The sequence below is a fragment of the Aedes albopictus genome, chromosome 3 (genome assembly GCF_035046485.1).
Source record: "Aedes albopictus strain Foshan chromosome 3, AalbF5, whole genome shotgun sequence".
NCBI classification, from domain to species: Eukaryota; Metazoa; Arthropoda; class Insecta; order Diptera; family Culicidae; genus Aedes; species Aedes albopictus.
The window spans coordinates 198,190,199-198,212,245 of NC_085138.1; the positions used below are offsets into that span (position 1 = coordinate 198,190,199).

Consider the following 22,047-nt stretch of genomic DNA (forward strand, 5'->3'; position numbering starts at 1 on the left):
TCGTAAACAACCTGGTGCTTTTTTCTTTCACATCCTTCTTACAGCATCGTTTCGTTAAAATCCTGTCAGTTAAACAAATGTCAAAATTACTTACGGAAAAAGGAGGAATTTTACTTGAGGGCTCTACTTGGGAGCAGGAAACTAAGCTTTAGGTAGGATGCACGGTGTGTGCACTTGATAGCGAATCCAGCACAGACGAGAATTGGCCTATTGGTCATCTGGGGGGCATAACAACTGCAATAGTATTTAATGGGTGTGCTCTGAGCGAATTTACGGATATTTAACATTGATTAAGCAAAAAGGCTTCTTCATTTCAAAAGAAAATAGTTTAAGCTTACGTCATGTATAACAGGTTTTATCCATATATTCGTTGTTATGTATAATTATATTTTATATGCAGCTTAAGACAACGACAACATCAACACCTAGCATTACGTCTAAGAAACTACATAAAACTGGAAAAGTTGGAGAATTTTGTTCAGCTACTATTTTTGTTTGATTTGCGGCAAAATACCGATCCTCGAGTGGTGCAAACTAATATCACATACTGACTCAGATTTTTTTTATCACTTCTTCAACGTCCAAATGTTCATTTATTCACTTTCACTAAATTTCACATAAATTCCATTGTACCACTTCGTTTATTGTGCTCAAATGAATGTCATTAGTTAATTAGCTTGGAAGACCACATGAAACAAAATGAAGATGCAGTGTACATATATAAGAAGTTTTTATCCGAAGCTTTCACAAAAGCACTACGTTTTTGAAAAAGTCTGTTCTCTGCTAAATAATTATGCGTGAATACTAAGCATACACTTTCAAGATTTGTTCATTTCTGAGCAGAACAGTCTACATGAAAGAGAGAGAGATGTACATAAGCACTTTGCATTGTTAAGAGTAGAAATTTGATTTTTTTTTCCAGTTGGCATAGTGGAAGCTTATATCCTATTTTACTGAGTCATCTTTTTCATCTGACCCGTTTGGTGTTTCATCGAGTAAGTGGCGTTGTCGGCTTTGTCCAGCAATGAATCCAACTTGTCCAACTGGCAGGTCATTTTTTGGCCAAGATCCGTGGCGGCCGATTTTGCGATCTTGACGTCACTTGCATTCTGCACATCTTTCATCGTATCAAGCGTGTCCAGTGCTGCATTGATGGTGTTGGATTCGGTTCCATTCGTGGGATCGTTTGAGGCGCTGCCCTCACTTGGCGTACCGGGCCGGAATTTCAACAAGTTTGTCAAGCTGCCGCAAGCCGTCTGGAAATGTGTACACAGATATGTTACTGAAACTCCCCAACGTTACTCTTAGACCTATTTGTACACAGGGTGTCGAGTTTATGCAACATTTACTAAGGTGTCCAAATAATATCAAAAATACCTTAAACTTGTTTATACGCTGCTGTGTCATTGAAAGAATGTTGTTAAGCTCGTCCATTTTACCGGCAGCACCTTGCATTTGTTCATCCTGCAAATCGACTTCCTGGAAAATTGAAAGCCGCATTCATACATTATTTTGCATTACGAAAACCAAACAATATAAAATTCGTTTTAGCTTTTTTCACCTTCATTTGCTCGGTCAACTGCTCCTCCTGTTCGGCTTCCCTTTGAAGTCGCATCTTCTCTTCAAATTCCTCGCGGTTTGGTTTTTCAATTCCCAACAACTCTGCCCGCATGCACTCATATTCGTACGTACCCTCTGCCATGTTCAGCTGTAAATTGTTCGATTCGTTTTATTCTACCTTCGGAACGCTAATATCTTTGGATAATTCTAATGGTTCAAAGCGAAAGCACTCATACAAAGCTGGTACGCATTCTCTACTCAATCGGGATTGTCATCATTATTGATTTTCCGAGAAACCGATGTGTCATTTGACTGTAACTGTATCCTTGCATCCTGGAGCTTCGAAGCATGCGCAGAGTGTCTATAAGCCACTGAGAGATATTTAAATGATCTGTTGTACAGTAATATAACGATATTGTTTTAAATCTTTTTGTTTTTGTGATTTTTAACTTAATCTATATTGAACTATGATTTTAAAAACCGAAAATTTGCTGAATTTAGTAATTGGTACGGCAGATTAGCCGTAGTGACTTGGCTTCAACTGAATTATCCTCGTATCGTCTTGGAACTTGCAGCGACCATGCGTCTCCATTATGCTATTTGATTTCGCACATTTAGCGGGTTATGGGCGCAGGGGAACGGAATACAGTCAGAATGGCATGAAAAATAAAAAAAAAACTTGAAATTACGTTTATTTAAACAAACACCGAACTTTTTGTTGAGTTATTTTTACTCAAATTTATGTTGAGTTTAGCAACTCAAATGTTGAGTAAAACTCACTTAGTGGTCAGTTCGAAATTAACCTATTTTTTTAGTTCCATGTGTTTACTCAACTTTGAGTTAAAAAACTATCATTGGGTTTTTTGTTTTTCCGTGTAGATAAAAAAAATGGATGACAATAGTCCAAGAGCGACGAAGATGAGACTCAAGGTAAGCCGAAGTAGGTATTTAGTATGGTCAGACTCCAAAAAATTATTTCATATGACCACTCCAATGGTGTGGCTGGCCTCCGAAAGACGGATGGTTCGCTCACTGTAGAGCCTAGCGATACACTGAGCGAATTATCAATGATCCACTTCCCAGATTCAATCCCTGAGTCGAGCATCGGCGACCAAGGCACTGGAATGGCTGACTCAGATCCACAAGAGATCCAATCATAGGTTTCTGGATCTAAAAAAGACGCAATAAAGGTTGCAAAGGAAGCTTTCACTCGGGCCAGGCTGTGAGATCTTTCGAGCCATTTAAGTCTTCTGGCATGGGTGGATGGAATATTCCCTTGGTTCCACCCTTGATAGAGATTTTTGGGGCGAGTCTAAAGGTCGGAGCAATCCAAACCTCAAATTGTCGCTTCTGTGACGAGGAGAGAGAAACATCAGAACACATCCTCTGCTATTGCAGTGCACTCACCCAACGTATGTTCAAAGTTTTCAGGAAGCCCTTCTTAGGGCCTGCTGACATATGGATCTTATCCCCCAAGGACGTGGTTGGCTTTATAAAGCTCAATTAGTGATGGAACCAACACCGCTTCTCCATTTTGAATCAGTGCTGGAAATATTCCATCAACTCTTGAAGATTTAAAAGGCTGAAAAGATCTAATTGCATTTTCCACTCTGGCCTTCGTGAAGATTTCATCAGCTAAATCTGAGGCAGTGTTTATTGTTGACTCGTTGACTCCGAAGAGTTATACTAGAACATCCTTAGTCTTTCAGAGATATGGTATGATTGGAATCCACACTTAGAACCGAATCTGGAAAATGGGTTTCCATCATTAAATCCAAAGTTTCACGAGGAGTTTTGGTGAAAGCTCCATCGTCGCGCTTCAGGTTTCCCAATTCATTTGAATGATCTTTTGTAAGCGTTTTCTGTCTTCCAACTACAGGAGTGCTGTTTATGTTTGTAAGTGTTTGGTTTGTTAATTGGTTGTGTTGAAGTGATTTTGTATTTATATGTGCGGAAATATAGAAAGGACAGGTAGGTTGTATGCTTGATATTCAGGTTTTTCCCTAGCAGTCCCACCTGGCATACAAGTAGGGCACTAGTAGGCGAAACCACCCTGGCTACCACCACCTACCAGCTTAAGAAACCCACCACCAGAGGTCTGCAAGCGACCCATTCAGGCGGCCATTAGGAGGGCGAAATAGGGGCCATTACAACAAACCCGAATGAAAGGGTAATGACCGATGTCCCAGGTCAAGAACCTGGAAGGCCAAAGAATAAATTACACTCGCTCACTTGCCTAAAAACAGTTGAAGAGACTAGTTCGAGGAAAAGTTAAAAATTGTGAGCAAATTCAGTTACACGAAAGCTATAGTGCAAAGAGTGGAAAGACGAGAGGAAGAAGAGGAAGAAGTGAGCGGAAATTGGACATCAGGACCCCGCCGTTTTGGTATAGAAACCACCACATTTCTATTACCGCCCCTACGCTGTCCGAGTGCCCCATTCCGGGTGAATTCCGGCATCGTTGTTGGCCGAAGACCGATCTGCCAATATTGGTAGCCTAGGACGCGTGGGAAGGTCCCAGGAAGCTACAGCGAGAAACCCTAGAGCCATCGCAGAAGCAGAAAGTGGCCAGACGTGGCCGAAGCCGTGAAGAACCAACGGAGAACATCGGCGGCCGTTACCAGGCTGCGAGGAAAGCGTGGTCAGGTGGTTGGTGAGAAGCAGAGGGGCCCCGACGAAGAGAAAAAGGTCAGATTAGCACATAAGAAAGTGGGAAGAAGTGTAGGATAAGGAGTAGGCCAAACTTGTGCCAGAATAAACAGTTAAGAAAGACAGAATTCAAGTGGGAGTTTTTTGAAAAATGAAGTGCTTGTGGTTTTCCTGGGTCTAGTGTGAAATTTCCCTGTCCCGCGATAAATTAACGATAGGCGTGCCGACCCTGAGGCAGTTGAGTCGGGGAGTCTCTTGGACGCTCCCGATTGGCTGACCCGATATGTACTTACATGTTTTCACATGTCTTAATCACGGAAACATGTAAGAAGCCCTCAGGCGCAAAAGTGTCCCTGAGAAAATCATCGGCTTTATTGAACACAGTTCAGGGCGTTTTCGTGCAGAGTACTGCATAACAGTGTTTTGTCCAATCCCATACGGGTCGTTGCTGGAGTGAGGTAAAGATGTATACTATTACCGCTACTGTTTCTCATCATAATCGACGAGATCATGATAGATGTGATTGATCGTGAACCAAATCGTGGGTTGCTGTAGCAGTCCATTACCATGGAGCACCTAAATGACTTCGAATTGGCTGATGACGTTGCTCTCCTAGCTCAACGGCGCTCTGACATGCAGAGCAAGCTCGATGATCTTGCCAATCGGTGGCAGGTCTTACCATCATCGTCAACAAGACCAAATCGTTGGATGTAAACACGGTGAACCCAACCAGCTTTACGGTAGCTGGGCAATCAGTGGAGAATTTTGAAAGCTTCCAATATCTTGGTAGCCAAATGACGACCGATAGCGGAGCCAAGATCGACATAGGGCACTGCATGAAATTCTCTCCTTCTTTTTCACTCTTACAGAAATTTTGTAAACAACAAGGCCAAGAAACGTCAAAATCCCATACAAATTCAAAATAATGCAGTGCCCTATAGGTGCACGGATCAAGAAGGCGATGGCTGCTTCAATGAGTTTAAGAAATGTATGTAAAAAATAACCCGATTGTCGACGCACCAAAATTCGAATTTTTAACTCGAACGTAAAATCTGTGCTACTATGCGCCAGTGATACCTGGTGTGTATCATTGGAGAACACTCAACGGCTGCAGGTCTGCATCAATAGATGCCTGCGATATATCATTCATGCATAGTGGCCTCACAAGTGTATCTCTAATGTGGAGCTCCATCGTCGATGTCATCAGAGAAGAGAAGGCCATCTCCGGAGTCAGAAATTGATAAATATTTCATGCTGTTGGTCGCGACACCTAGCGGTTGAAATCACACTTTTTACACGGAAAATTCCTACCGTGTTGACACACAAAAGCAAAGTATTTCGGAGGCAGGTATACCAACTCAAAAACTGATTCGTGTGTTTAACTTGAATGTATTTCGGGGACGCAGTCAAAGTTGCTTATCTCTTAAAACTGCAAATAGGGTATGCGATACAATAGTGGTGGGAATATGTATAATATCATTATGATAATTAAGAATAATTGGTAAAACACCATAATTATGCTTTATAACAGCCTGCAATTGCAAAAAAACGTCTTTGGAACCTCTTCCATGTAATTGTAATAGTGGTCGAAACAAGAATTGATATGCTCTCAATGAAACAAAATTTTGAAAAATAAGAGAATTAATCTGCCACAGGTGAACTCGAAGGCGAGCATTCGCCCAGGATGAAGATGAACCATTTTTGATCTGTAGTCACCTGAAGGCGTACCGATTCCATAGTGCAAAGGCTCTTGGATTACTAATGATGTTTTTTATCCGCACTGTTGAGGAAATTAAGCCACCTTGTGGATGAACTTTTGTAGCATGAATTACTAATTATATTGTGACCCTATCGAAAAATAGGTGTTTCGGGATATTTCATTAGTGAAAGTAAACAACCATGATCAAAATTAAATTTCCAAAATGATTTATTAGACATCCACCGTCACACAGCTCTTATCTTTCGTTTGCCGCCTTCTTCAACTTTCCGTAGACTAAGATCCAATCCAGAATGATCTCTCCGTAACCGATGCTCCCTCAACTTAGTATTCAGATCTAGAAGGTGCTTGTTCATGGCGTAGATGTAAGCTGCGCTGGCAGTTGCTATACATAATAAGCAAGCAAACAGTGCAGCCAACATAATCCAAACCCATTCGTTGGAATTTGGCTCAATTTCGGGGAAAATTTCCGTTGTGCTTGATTCTGCTATCGTGGATGATACGGTAGTCGTTGTCGTGGGGACTTCCGTTGATGTAGTCGTGCTTTCATCCCTTTGAGTATACGCCGTTGACATTCCGACCGTGGAAGATGTCTCCAGTGTACTGAACTCAGTGGTAGTTGTTGGAACTTCCGTGGATGTTGTTGAAGTGCTCGAGGATAATGTTGTCGTTGTGGTTGCTGGTGTTGTAGTTGTTGTCGTCACCGTCGTTGTAGTTGTTATTGTTTGTAAAGGAGTAGAAGTGGTAGTTGTTGGTGCGAACTCATCTATTGAATTGCATTCGTCAGTTTCCACTTCAAAATTGAATATGGTGAAATATTCTATTGCGACATCACTTCCGGCGTTCATGTTAGCTTCGATTTGAATCTGAAAATAGAACCAAAAGCATAAATTAAACCACTGAAATCCATATAGTCGAAGCGGTAAACCAAGCAGAGGGGTTCTGTTTCGACTCGGTAATTTCCTTCTTTGTGGAATGTGGAACACCAAACTGAGAAGCTGGTATTGTTCTACCAAACCAACGGGGCAGACGGTAATTGAGACGCAAAGCCAACAGGCAGAAGAAGAAGAAGACTGCTAGACCAAATTATCCTAGCCATTACATAACCTGAGACGATGCAGTTTGTAGCGTTATTATGGAATGTCCGCGTGTTATCCTTATACTAGGCAATTTTCACGAAAAATACCACTATTCTAAGAGGCTGGAATGCGATATCATTCAAACTTCTTGAGATTTGTGTATTAGAAGTTCTGATGCAATATTGAACTGGGATTAAAAGACGTTTGTCTCTAAAATTCTACTATTTTTTCATTTTTGGTTTAACAACTGTTTGAACCAAATTTTCTCCACCAAACAATATAAATTCTTTTTAAGATCTTCTTTCTCCTGGAGCAATCCAATATCTCGTTGACAGAGCCAGAGTTTGCTTATTAGTTAAATGTTGAGTGCTTCTTCAGTAAATAAATATGAAGTTGCTTCATAGTTCCTCAACAACACTCCACATGCTATGTCTGAACAAGCAAATTATAAAAATTGAATGTAGATCGGGTTTCTTTCCATCAAACATCAGCATTCAGGTTATATTTTCATTTTCAGAAGGTTTTAAAATATTGTATCGGTGAAAATTTGTCCATACATTTAGTATGGAAGAGAAATTGGCCGAAAATGGGAATTTCATGCAAATTTGTATGAAAAACAGCTAAGCAGATTAAAAAACAAAATTTCCCCGATGAAATATTTTAAAACTTTCTGTATATGATAATATAGCATAAATTCTGATATTCTGTGGAATGAAACCCGATGTACATTCAATTTTTATAATTTGCTTGTTCAGACATAGCATGCTCCGTATTCCTGTTACTAAAGTATCAAAATATTGTGCTACGGTAAGCGAAATTCGACAATCTTCTTTTTCTTCTTGGCGTAACGTCCTCACTGGGACAAAGCCTGCTTCTCAGCTTAGTGTTCAATTAGCACTTCCACAGTTATTAACTGAGAGCTTCCTCTGCCAATGACTATTTTGCATGCGTATATCGTGTGGCAGGCACGAAGATACTCTATGCCCAAGGAAGTCAAGGAAATTTCCCTTACGAAAAGATCCTGGACCGACCGGGAATCGAACCCGTCACCCTCAGCATGGTCATGCTGAATACCCGTGCGTTTACCGCCTCGGCTGGGCCCTAAAAAATTAATTCGACAATCACTAGACTCGATTTCTTTTTTTTTTTTTGCTTTTGAAGTGAAAAAAAAAACAGTGCTAACCGACGCTAAATTCTGTATCTCACGAACGCGTAAAACTGTCTGGAGAATCGAATGGAAATTAAAAACGGAACGCACGGATTATTATCCTACTAATTTTGCACTGATTCCCCAGTTTTTTATTGACTTTTATATGAAACTAGCTCTAAAACACTTATGAAACATGAATGTGGTTTGCCTTGAAGGGCTTTTCTGAAAGATTAAGATGTTGAGAATCGATTGGAAGTGATTGCAGTGACCGCATGAATGTATTTATGCTTATTTACCCCAATTCCCCACATATATTGTGTTTCGTATGAAATTAGTTCTATAACTTTGTAACCGTTCGGTTCCAAATTTAATCTTGATGGCTCCACCACAAGTCCTATATACATTCCCTTCCCGAATACATCCCTGAAAAGATATAAACATTGGAGCAGATGGCACTCACTCGTTGATGGCCTGCCGGAGATTGAGTCTGTTCCACTTCCTTTCGTACCGGACAGAATGACAAACGAAACTTGAGTAGTTTGAGCTTGGGTAAAAAAACTACCCAGTTTCGCGTATGAAATCTCACAAACAGATGGCACTGGTGTAGATTTGGACATTAGGGTAAGAGTTTCGCATTAAAAGATGAATTTGACTATAGTAAGTTGTAACAAAAGAGTTACCCTTATAAAAGCCCCGGCTTTGACACAAAATCTCCTCTTAAAAACCACTTCTTGAAAGGAGTAGAGTGCGCGCGTGGCTAATTCTAATAAGTTGAGGTAAAAGATAGTCTACCGTTTTTTGGTGAAAGTTTAATTAATTTTGTATTGTTTAATTTCTAAATGTATAGGTGGTTTTATCACACAAAAATCGATTAAAAAGTGTTAGTAATTGTTAAAACTATTTCCATTAAAACTACGGTTAGTGTGATTAGTATTTGCGTTAGTAAAACCTTATAACTAATGTGTTAAATTTATAGTTAATCGTTTACATGCCACCAGAAAATATACCAATAGTAGAACCTGAATTAGTGTTAAACAAAGAAAAAGGTAATTATATAAGAAACCGTTAAGTGAGGAAGTTGAGGTTAGGTTTGGGACGTCACGGGTACTAACCAACGGTGAATAGGTCCCCGAAGGACCTTTTTCTTGTGTACTTTTCTTCAAGTGCTCTAGATGTGATAGGCGTCATCGGCAAGAGTAGGGCCATTCGACGTGCTACATGGCCGGCTGATCGGATTGGCCGATTAGATCAGTCGAAGTGCATCATCCATTGCCATTGTGTTGCCCCCTCAAGGAGCCGAAGCCCCGGCGCCATCTTGATCTTCTGAGCAGTTCGTGGACCGGGAGTGAATCAACGCAACCCCCCCCCCCCTCTATCCAGAACAAGCCCGACCAGAAATAACCGTGGAAAAACCCATCCAATGGAAAGTCAACCACCGGGTACGAATCCCTCGGCGATCCGACGGTGGAACCCGAAGCTAAGCCCGAAACCCAACGCTACTCTTCAACGACCAAGCATCACCATTATTGCTACCATCGCTACCAAGGATCTAGATCCGGATCACCTGAATGCATGCTGTACAGATAAGTACCCATTTTGTGACGTTCCCACAATAAACCCTGTGTAAACTAGAAAGCTTCAGTGGTAGCGAGTTGAGTTATTTAGGAAGAGCAATCCCTAATTATTGGATTTTCACCATTTTTCTTAGTATCGTTTCTCCCGGGTTCAGAAAGGAACCGTCTATGCCTCGCCTTTCAAGAGATTAGGTTGTGTTTAGTGTGTAGTCCCTAATGCTAAATTCAGTCACCCTAACTCCGACACTAGATACTGTGGCCGAGAGTTCCCTTCCATCTGTGTTCCTACTTAAAGTTGAGTTTCATTCATGTTTGTATGTACGTATGGGGAAGATAAGCCATTCACCGACCCTGTTGATTCCCGTCCGGTGAGCCACCGAGTTTCAATTGGCGCCCAACAAAAATTACATTTCTACACCCATACGTTTCCATTCTTCCCGGAAGGGGAGGTAAAAACAGTGCCCTGTTTTGTAAAGTTCTTCGTTCTTCTAACGAAGGCCAGTGATGAGAACTGTAAATTGCTATAGTTGGAGTTTGCGACTCCCGAAGAATGTTTCAGAAACACACGGATTCCATTCCGGAATCGCGAGCATACCATAGGAATTTTCAAAATGCGCGCGTAAATATTAGGTTTTTTTTTCAATTTTAGGTCGTATTATCCAATCCGATTGAACGCTACGTAGAATAACAAATTTAATCGAAATTCGTGAAACGCGGAACCAATCCGTGACCGAAACGTAACCGCGAAATGTCTCGCCGCGATATCAAACGATCGCACCGTCGTGCAACTCTTTGGAAGACTCGGTCTGTCCGATGGGCGTCCGCACAAACAACCGCAAAATGTCCGCATTATTCCAGTATCCGCGAAAATCTAGAAAAGCAAGCCGTGTTCTTGCACATCCGAACTCTAAAGGTCGATCTCGTCGAGCAAGATCGACCGGTCACAACAACGATGGTTGCTGACCCAACCGAAAGTACGTCGCGATCTCGGTCGCGAAATCAATAAAACGTGAAACCGGTTTGGCAGACATCCGGAGGTCTGACCAAAATCCGCGAAGTAACCGAAAAGTATAATACTTACCGTAGGAGATACTTACCACGATCCGTTCAACCGATGAAGAGCTCTCAAAACCACTAGACAAACCGCGAAACTAAAGCAGACCCACCCGTGTGGAGATCTGCCGATCGATACCGTAGAGCAAAACGCGAAAAACATTCCCAACCCGACGGAAATGCGCGAAAGATTACCGCGGACAGTTCCCGCGAACTGCTTTCCGATTTCCCGAACAGCGACAAGGGTTTTTCTTCCCAGAAATCCCATCCCCAAACCCAAAAATCGAAATTTATTTGGTAATTCGAAGTACTACCATAAAAGTACAGAATAATTAAAACACTTTTTGCTCGGGTCTACCTGGTAGCACCTGAGGGTATCGGTCCGATGTGACCAAAGCGAAGTCGAGAAGCTCGAGAAATCCCGGCGAAGTTGTCCGGTGCGAGCTCGACATTCTCCTCCTAATGTGGGACCGTTTCGAAACAGTCGATCCGGCGATAACATTTATCCCACGCCGTAAGTTGCTTGGGCAATCGAAGTCCAGCTTCTAAAACACGAAAACATTCATCGATGAACATTCTTCAAAAATCAGTCGCAGTTGATTGATTTATTACTTACCATTCATAGGTCCGGACCGCTCAATTGATGAGTCACTCAATGGATGAGTGCTCAATGGATGCACTTTCAGACCTGAAATGCATCACGACATAGCAACCGAAAAATTGTTTACAAAATCTTTACTCACCTGGGCAGACCAAAATATTGCCTCCAGAAGTGAATCCTCTCCGATCCGTTTGATTCTGCAAAAGACAAGAGTAACGATGACCGGAAAATGATTAGGAATCGCGGATATTTTGTTGTACGTACCTGTCGAGAGTTTTCTATTCGTGGACACAATGTTTCAGTTTATTTCCCCGAAACGCGCGATTTAATCGTAGAATTATACTCGAATAAGCCGGTATCGCGAACCGCCGCACTCGAAACGAAACGTAAACATAAACATTGCACAGTTTTAGCAATGACAGTTCTCAGCACAGTAGTGTTGGTAATGAGTTACCACTCAAAATGAGTTCCTTTTCTTCTCGCGTGAGCGACGAAGGTTAATAGAGTCGTCCCGAAAAGGGCATTTAAATTTATTGATTCACCTCATCAGTGATTGATGTTGGTCGAAGTTGATAATGACCGTTATTGAAAAAATAGTTCAAAATGGAATACTTTCATTTTGAAAGAGGAACGATGGGGTATTGTAACCGTTCGGTTCCAAATTTAATCTTGATGGCTCCACCACAAGTCCTATATACATTCCCTTCCCGAATACATCCCTGAAAAGATATAAACACTGGAGCAGATGGCACTCACTCGTTGATGGCCTGCCGGAGATTGAGTCTGTTCCACTTCCTTTCGTACCGGACAGAATGACAAACGAAACTTGAGTAGTTTGAGCTTGGGTAAAAAAGCTACCCAGTTTCGCGTATGAAATCTCACAAACAGATGGCACTGGTGTAGATTTGGACATTAGGGTAAGAGTTTCGCATTAAAAGATGAATTTGACTATAGTAAGTTGTAACAAAAGAGTTACCCTTATAAAAGCCCCGGCTTTGACACAAAATCTCCTCTTAAAAACCACTTCTTGAAAGGAGTAGAGTGCGCGCGTGGCTAATTCTAATAAGTTGAGGTAAAAGATAGTCTACCGTTTTTTGGTGAAAGTTTAATTAATTTTGTATTGTTTAATTTCTAAATGTATAGGTGGTTTTATCACACAAAAATCGATTAAAAAGTGTTAGTAATTGTTAAAACTATTTCCATTAAAACTACGGTTAGTGTGATTAGTATTTGTGTTAGTAAAACCTTATAACTAATGTGTTAAATTTATAGTTAATCGTTTACATGCCACCAGAAAATACACCAATAGTAGAACCTGAATTAGTGTTAAACAAAGAAAAAGGTAATTATATAAGAAACCGTTAAGTGAGGAAGTTGAGGTTAGGTTTGGGACGTCACGGGTACTAACCAACGGTGAATAGGTCCCCGAAGGACCTTTTTCTTGTGTACTTTTCTTCAAGTGCTCTAGATGTGATAGGCGTCATCGGCAAGAGTAGGGCCATTCGACGTGCTACATGGCCGGCTGATCGGATTGGCCGATTAGATCAGTCGAAGTGCATCATCCATTGCCATTGTGTTGCCCCCTCAAGGAGCCGAAGCCCCGGCGCCATCTTGATCTTCTGAGCAGTTCGTGGACCGGGAGTGAATCAACGCAACCCCCCCCCCCCCCCTCTATCCAGAACAAGCCCGACCAGAAATAACCGTGGAAAAACCCATCCAATGGAAAGTCAACCACCGGGTACGAATCCCTCGGCGATCCGACGGTGGAACCCGAAGCTAAGCCCGAAACCCAACGCTACTCTTCAACGACCAAGCATCACCATTATTGCTACCATCGCTACCAAGGATCTAGATCCGGATCACCTGAATGCATGCTGTACAGATAAGTACCCATTTTGTGACGTTCCCACAATAAACCCTGTGTAAACTAGAAAGCTTCAGTGGTAGCGAGTTGAGTTATTTAGGAAGAGCAATCCCTAATTATTGGATTTTCACCATTTTTCTTAGTATCGTTTCTCCCGGGTTCAGAAAGGAACCGTCTATGCCTCGCCTTTCAAGAGATTAGGTTGTGTTTAGTGTGTAGTCCCTAATGCTAAATTCAGTCACCCTAACTCCGACACTAGATACTGTGGCCGAGAGTTCCCTTCCATCTGTGTTCCTACTTAAAGTTGAGTTTCATTCATGTTTGTATGTACGTATGGGGAAGATAAGCCATTCACCGACCCTGTTGATTCCCGTCCGGTGAGCCACCGAGTTTCAACTTACAAGAAACTTATGGGTGGTATGTTGAGAAGTGATTATTTGGAGGATTAAGATACAAGGAATTGATGAGAAGTGATTGCAGTGACCGTAATTATGCTCATTTATCCCTAATTCGCTACATATATTGAGTTTTGTACGGACTTTCAACTACACGGTGTTCAATAAGTTCGGATACACCATATAACTTAAAATAATTTCACATCTGTAATTCAGATATTCAAAGTCAATGTATTTATTGAAAGGTCATATAAAACTGATTAAATGCAGCATATGGTGTTTCGGCCAGGATGTTTTAACGGCCCTACGCTGTGTACTTTTACTAACCGACGGGACTCCAGACGACGAGAGAAAACTGCTGATTCAAACTACTAACGTTTATTCGCACCACCGTGTGGCAGTGCTCCACACGGCGATGATATGATATAGCACACTAATAGGTACAGATTGTGCAGTCGTCTTTTATAGGCGACTGCTAGTACGGATGGAACATACAAACGTTGCAGAGGTAGGTACAAAAAACAAAGAATGAATAGCAGCTGTGCGCTGCTCTGCTGTATGCATGGAGCCCGACGCAATATCAGGCTGCCGCGGTGACAATGAGTTGGCTGTTGAATGGGCTGCTTCTGCACACTGCGTTGAGCGGTAGAAGAGCCTACGGTGACGCCGAAGCAGAGGAGCGAGATCCAACATATGGTTTTGAATAACGTATTTTTCTACTTTTTTTTATAAGCATTAGATGTATCTAAAGTTTGTAAGCTCCGGCACGCTAGAATAACTTTCGAAAAGTTGCTCATGCTACAGATGTCTTAAACGTTGACTTTTGAGTTTACATCTCACTAAAGTGTCTCGAGTATACCAAAGTGGCGAATCCTGGTCGTTTTGACAGGTCTCCTGCTCGATTGGAACTATGGGGATGACAGCAAATCGGCTGTTCCAATTTTGACGTTTCTCCTCTTTGTTATTCTAGGCTCGTTACATCTCACTATGCTAAATTAAAATAGCTAAATTATTAGACAAAAATTTTACACTGCTATTTTATTGATGATATGGCGATAAATTTGCAAGTTTAGTCAAAATATGCTTAAATACATTATATTAAGCCAATTTAGGTTAAAATTTGCCACAATCGGGATATAATCAAGTTTTGGAAAAGATAATTATGGGTTTAACTAAGATATAATGGAGCACTGCATTTTTACAAAACAAAAACCATTAAAACAGGTACAGCGACAATTTTAGCAAGTTTAATGATCAAGATAAAATGACTCCGTGCTTCACCCAATCTGAATCTTATAGATTATTCCGTATGGTCATAGTTGCTACCACTAATGCTGAGGACAACAACGTAATTTGATTTAACTTAACACCATTACTTAATAAAAACTAGACGAAATGTCAATGAAAGACGTGCGTGCCGGCCGAAAGGAACTTGAGACACATTTGCAATTATTACAAAAGGGTAAAAGACAGTTTATTTCAAAACATATACTGTATTTGATCAGTATTATGTGAGCTTTCAATCAATACATTCACTTTGCAAATCTGAATTATAGATGGGAAATAAATTCAATTTTATTGTGTATCCGAACTTATTGAACACCGTGTAGAGTCGAATTTTTGCTCCACCTTAAGGACAAACGTATTGAAATCCCGCTTCAATAGTGCATCACAACTTCAGACGCACAAATCTCAAGAAGCAAGCTTCAAACAACAATGTATTTTATTATTCTGTTCTTGCTCACTTGTAATAAGCTTAAAATGAGAAGCCCAGGAGCGCTGGTTTTGTTTACGAAGAGTTTTGTGCCCTCAAAATCGTGAGTAGGTGCCAAAGACGGCCATTGTGGCGGCCATTTTGGGATTCTAACAAGTCTGTCCTTAAGCCTGGAGCACATAACGTCCGTTCCGTCGAGGTTTGCGTTTTTTTGACAGTTTTCCCATGGGAAATGTGTCAAACTACTGTCACGCACACGCAAACGTATGCGTTGTGCGGGGCACTTTACTCATACCTAACGTAGCAGGCGTCATTCACGCTTGAAAATAGAAAATCACTAACACTAACACGCTGAAGTTACCTGTTAGTTCCAAGCAGTTATCTCATTGGTTCTTTGTGTGAGTGTAATTGGTCTGGCGATACTGGAATAACATCTACGAGCGGTTAATCAAGCTCGACTCGAGTGAACCGTAAAGTACATTTTTTTCATTATCGTCGCAACGCCTTTACCGTCATGACAAATGTTGCATACTACCGTCACACACTACATTCATGCTGTCGTCGATGCATCAATGTCGTCTACCATGAATGTAGCATTTGGCACCTTGATTGTAACACAAATCAAGATGATGGGAGTACGAAATGACAGTTTTGAAATGTAGAGTTGGAGTTCCAGTGGTTCCGAAAACTGCGAAAGGAAAAAACGGATAACTCGTGTTAGAGGGTGTCAAGGGCGTTACGTGGGGTCTGAGGGGGTTTAAGGGGGATTTCACAGGCATTCCAAGAAGCTTCAGAGCATTCTCAGCGGATTTCAGAAACGTTGCAGAGGCGTTACATGGCGTTTTCTGGGGTTTCGGAGGGTCTGAGATGCGTTACATGGGGTTTCTGGGAGTATTAGGGGGATTTTGGAGGCATTCCAAAGAGCTTCAGAGCATTTTCGGCGGATTTCAGAAACGTTACGGAGGCGTTACATGGCGTTTTCTGGGGTTTCGGAGGATCTGAGGTGCGTTACATGGGGTTTCGGGGAGTTTTAGGGGGATTTCGGAGGCATTCCATAAAGCTTCAGAGCATTCTCAGCGGATTTCAGTAACGTTACGGAGGCGTTACATGGCGTTTTCTGGGGTTTCGGAGGGTCTGAGGTGTGTTACATGGGATTTCTGGGGGTTTTAGGGGGATTTTGGAGGCATTCCAAAGAGCTTCAGAGCATTTTCGGTGGATATCATTGACGTTACAGAAACGTTACGTGGTATTTTTGGGGGTTTCGGAAACGTTACGGAGGCGTTACATGGCGTTTTCTGGGGTTTCGGAGGATCTGGGGTTTTAGGGGGATTTCGGAGGCATTCCATAAAGCTTCAGAGCATTTTCAGCGGATTTCAGTAACGTTACGGAGGCGATACATGGCGTTTTCTGGGGTTTCGGAGGGTCTGAAGTGCGTTACATGGGATTTCTGGGGGTTTTAGGGGGATTTTGGAGGCATTCCAAAGAGCTTCAGAGCATTTTCGGCGGATATCATTGACGTTACAGAAACGTTACGTGGTATTTTTGGGGGTTTCGGAGGGTCTGAGGTGCGTTACATGGGGTTTCTGGGAGTTTTAGGGGGATTTTGGAGGCATTCCAAAGAGCTTCAGAGCATTTTCGGCGGATTTCAGTAACGTTACAGAAACGTTACGTGGTATTTTTGGGGGTTTCGGAGGGTCTGAGGTGCGTTACATGGGGTTTCTGGGGGTTTTAGGGGGATTTTGGAGGCATTCCAAAGAGCTTCAGAGCATTTTCGGCGGATTTCCCAAGCAACACACATGTTATAATATAGTTACGACAGCGCAAGTTTTGGTTGTATATAAGTTTATTTGACGTATTTCTAACATTGTGTTGAAATAACATAACATAAACTTCTATACAACCTAAACTTGCGCTGTCGTAACTATTATATAACATGTGTGTTGCTTGGGTTCAGAAACGTTACGGAGGCGTTACATGGCGTTTTCTGGGGTTTCGGAGGATCTGAGGTGCGTTACATAGGGTTTCTGGGGGTTTTAGGGGGATTTCGGAGGCATTCCATAAAGCTTCAGAGCATTTTCAGCGGATTTCAGTAACGTTACGAAGGCGTTACATGGCGTTTTCTGGGGTTTCGGAGGGTCTGAGGTGCGTTACATGGGGTTTCTGGGGGTTTTGGAGGCATTCCAAAGAGCTTCAGAGCATTTTCGGCGGATTTCAGTAACGTAACAGAAACGTTACGTGGTATTTTTGGGGGTTTTGGATGGTCTGAAGTGCGTTACATGGGGTTTCTTGTGGTATTAGGGGGCTTTTGGAGGCATTCCAAAGAGCTTCAGAGCATTTTCGGCGGATTTCAGAAACGTTACGGAGGCGTTACATGGCGTTTTCTGGGGTTTCGGATGGTCTGAGGTGCGTTACATGGGGTTTCTGGGGGTTTTAGGGGATTTTGGAGGCATTCCAAGAAGCTTCAGAGCATTTTCAGCGGATTTGATTTCAAAGTCGTTACAAAGGCATTTTTGAGGATGGCGGAAACCCTCAGTAGTGTCCCTATATTGTCCCAGAAACCCCAAGCGCCATATTTAATTCCAAAATGGCCTAGGATATCGTTTTTCAACATCAGCTCAATTAGCCAGGTCTGAAAATATCCGTATGGCATGAGACTTTTTGATTTGTTAGACGTGGGCCGTAACTATTCAGTTGGGAGCCACTGGCTTTTGTTCCCCTGCTCCATTGGTGGTTATGACCCTCGGAGCGCACAATCCGAAACTCTTTGTCTCCGCTTCTTCACACTTCCGGTTCCTAAGTTATACGCATGTCCCGTTCGCAGTTTTCGGAATCACTGGTACCTATTTCATTAGTTCACTCAATTTGAAAATCCACTACATTTTTTGCCGTGATTTAAAATATGTCACAGTCACCCATGAATATTTCATCTGGTCATACGTGAATGTTTTTGTTGCATGATAGTCAAGACCATACACCCACGATTATCATGCAAACTACAGTTTTTGATAGTACATTTTGGATCACTGAGCTCGAGCTTGTGACGGTCACTATGACATACTTTGTTCATTAAGTTGTGAATACTGCATTATTCAAATTCATAAATCCTTTGCTTGGTCTTGCTAAATACCTGAAGAAATCTTAAAATCAAGGCAGCATATTCATATTTTATTAATAATTATTCACCTTAGCTCTTTTAACTGTTTTGTCCATCTTTTCCCGAAATAATCCCCAGCCCAATGTTGCTTGCTCGGTTTTCCAGCGTATCACTACCGTCGGTTTGTTTTCACTGTCCAGTCGGTCCAGATCAACGACTCGTACCTCCAGGGTTGCACCACTATCCAATATAAGGTTATAAATCATTCTCAGTTCAGTTTCCTCGTTCAAGCTAAAACTTTCCACGGTTTCACCGCACGTTAGTCCCTCCCATTGATTGGTGAGATAATACTTGGCATCCTTCCGAAACGGTTGGAAATGGGCCGATTCAGCGTAAGGCTTCGATTCGAACTCTTGGTAAAATGAACACCGCGCAAGGTAAGTAACCGTAGCCTGATCGAAATCGATTCGCGAGCACGTAACTTCATCCGTCAGAGAAAACCGAAAATGCAACATAACCAAACCGAACAAAAGAGTCCACCGTACCTTGCCGGACATGATGCAATTGCGAGACGCGCGACTTCGGAAGACCAAACGTAACTAGCCCAAGAATCAATCTATCGCGGAACAGACCATCGCAGTTCAGGTGCCAATCAACTGTCATAGATATAAGAATTATCAGTCAGTACATGATTGGATCGTTTAATACTACGATAAATAGTTAGAAGCTTGCAATTTTGTGCCGACGTCATATGAAAGATGTAATAAACTTTCTAGGCCATATAAACACCATATAAATTGCTCTTGAATCGCTGCAGCAATTTATTATTTTATGGCAAAGTGATTGATTTCATTTGGGATCATAAAAATGTTAGCATTTGTTGTGGTTGTTTCGAATTTCATTGTTTCACCGAATGAATATTTTATGAATATTTTGAATCGATACTGTGCCCTATGTTTGCTTATTAGATAGATAATTGTTAAAATCTTGAAACTTACTATTCTTAAAAACGGCTACGCAGTCTTGCAATAAGCAAACGATGTTTATTACTTGCCCAACGTTGACACGGGGTTAGCGTCTTCTTCAGGGGGAACTAGAATTTAATACATGTACTAATTGGTCTGGGTCATTATTTTGTCACGCTAACTTACACTGATTCGTTTTTTTGGTCTTGTGTTTCGTCTTTGTTAACAGACCAATTGGTACATGCATTAAGTTCTATTTTCCCCTGAAGAAGACACTAACCCCGTGTCGAAACGTTGGGCAAGTAACAAACATCGTTTATTAATTTCAAGACTGCGTAGCCGTTTTTAATAATAGTTCAAACGATACAGTCAAGCCTCCACTAGAAAACTTAAAACTTACTAATGCTTACAGAGAGATTTTTCTATTCCTTAGCATTATGTTGAATTGTAATGGAGTAGGCTCTCTAATTTGGTAATTTCACAGATATTAACTTACATATTTTGTTTAATACATCAATTTTGTATTCGAATGTCATGCGCTAGATACAAAGACACTCTTCCATAACGAAAAATTCCTTCACACACCTGGACCAAGAATCGTACTCGAGCACCTTTTCAATGTATTTCATAATTAAAATATTAAAAAATAAGAAAATATGTGTATGTATAATGTAAATGTCTATGTCGGTTGACGAATTGAAATAAATAAATAAATGACGTTACTAAATGTTCACTACACATGTTTTCCGCAGACAGTATATTTTCTGTCTAAACCGAACATCCTATTTTAACAACACTATTTAGAACCAACATGGACTTAAAACAGTATAAATTTTAATGCCGTTTTCATCTTAATGTGTAGTATAGTACACATGCACCAAATTAGTAACAATCATGTTAATTTTCGAATGCTATACGTATGTAGCTGTAATAGCTACTCCTACTATTGGTCACTTTTTTGAAACGCTCAGGATATTTTTGGAATGTATTGTTGTCTCCGGGAGAACATTCGAAAATTCAAATATGATTTCTAATCCTTTACGTCCCTGACGTATTTTGCGCACTCAAATTTTGATGTTCATTTAACTCTGTTGTTTTTTTATCAATTTTTAACCGATTTTGATGAAAATTTGACACAACAACCGGTACATACTACCTTTTTATAGAATGCACTGGTTGGTCAAGTTGGATGACCAATTCCGGATATATACGGAAACCCGTTGCGGTAGGTAGGGTGGCCAAATAAGACATTTTCTTTGTTTTTTTTTACAGATCTTATATGGAACAATAAGTTTATACATCTTAATCATATCTTCGGATGTCAGAGCAATCAAATGTGCAGTGTGATGTTCGGTAAACTTGTAGTATAACGTTTTTACTACAGTTATTACCAAAGACAGCATATTCTATTTTTCATATTTACAGCGTAAAAGTGCACTACCTACTGATATTAAATGATCGAATTTCTCGATCGTTTAGTTTGAGTGGGTGATACTAGCGCTCTCACTCCGTAAAAATGAAAGTCAGAATATGGCGTCTTTGGTGATAATTCTAGGAAAAACATTACGCTACAAGTTTGCCGAAAATCACGCATTAGTAAAAAGCTTCCCTTCTGAGTTATAGTGATATAAGTCAAACAATTGCCAAGTAAATGAAAAGAACCTTGGATGACTGCATACATTAGGCCAAGATTTCCCATACAAACTTCAAACTCCTTGAGCGCCCCTCAGACTTTATCGATTTTGCTCAAATTTTGAATGTTGCTTCTGGGAGTTCGAAACAACTTATTCAGGTGATAAGATTTGACATTTTTTGAATTTTTTTTTTTTTTTTCATTTAAGTTCGGGCCACTCAATTGAATACCCTTCATTTTTTTTCTGTTCGGATCCGTCACTGCGACCAATTATTAGACTCTTTATGGCATTACTCGTATGTCATTAGTGATGGGCTTGTCGCATTACTCCATTGCCATTGAAGGGCAATAAAGTATCGATTGTGATGCAGTTTTTGTTTTTTTTTTCTCTTAGAAGCTAGAGAAGCTATCAAATATGACAATGACGTCGCATTGTTTAGGCTTAGGTATTCCCAGGTTTTCCAGGAGAAATCCCCGATAGAATTACAGAAGGAGTCGCCGAAGTATTTTGAAAAGGAGTCCCAGAAAGTTTTGCAAGAGGCATCTCCATTGGCGTACCTAGGTTTTTTCTGGAGGGGGCCCAGGGGGGCCTGACTTATAATGACTTTTAAGCGGGATGGGCGCCAGATATGTGAATATTTATGCAAATCGGCATTGCAGTTTTGAGGAATCAAAATGACTGTTTTAGATTTGTTCATAGTTTCGTGAAGTCGTTTCCTTCTGCAGGTATTCCTTCAGAGATATCTACAGGGATTTCTTCATATATTCCTTCCAGAATTCCGCTAAAGATTGCTCCAATAATTCCATCTGTAATGATGCGAAGTATTTTTGCAAGAATTTATTGAAAAAAAGCATTCCTCTAGGATTTTTTCCAGAAATTTCTCCAGGGATTCCTTCCAAAACTTATCTAGACATTCCTACAGGAATTAATTCAAGGATTCCTCCAGGAATTCTCCCAGGGATAGTTCCTGTTGGGAATATGCAATACTGTTTCCTCTC

General features: G+C 41.0%; 2 protein-coding genes across 2 annotated transcripts; both read right to left on the reverse strand.

Moving 5' to 3' along the window:
- Positions 1–334: 334 nt before the first annotated feature.
- On the reverse strand, positions 335–1,848 carry LOC109428147 (uncharacterized). Its single transcript, XM_019703832.3, has 3 exons — positions 1,562–1,848; positions 1,378–1,479; positions 335–1,256 (listed from the first exon to the last, which is right to left on the reverse strand). Exons 1-3 carry the CDS (start codon positions 1,700–1,702, stop codon positions 951–953), a joined length of 549 nt encoding a protein of 182 aa, XP_019559377.1. The 5' UTR covers positions 1,703–1,848; the 3' UTR covers positions 335–950.
- A 4,270-nt stretch (positions 1,849–6,118) lies between these two features.
- On the reverse strand, positions 6,119–19,092 carry LOC109411670 (uncharacterized). Its single transcript, XM_062842714.1, has 2 exons — positions 18,540–19,092; positions 6,119–6,792 (listed from the first exon to the last, which is right to left on the reverse strand). The coding sequence occupies exons 1-2, from the start codon at positions 19,005–19,007 to the stop codon at positions 6,154–6,156; spliced, it is 1,107 nt and encodes a 368-aa protein (XP_062698698.1). The 5' UTR covers positions 19,008–19,092; the 3' UTR covers positions 6,119–6,153.
- Positions 19,093–22,047: the final 2,955 nt, after the last annotated feature.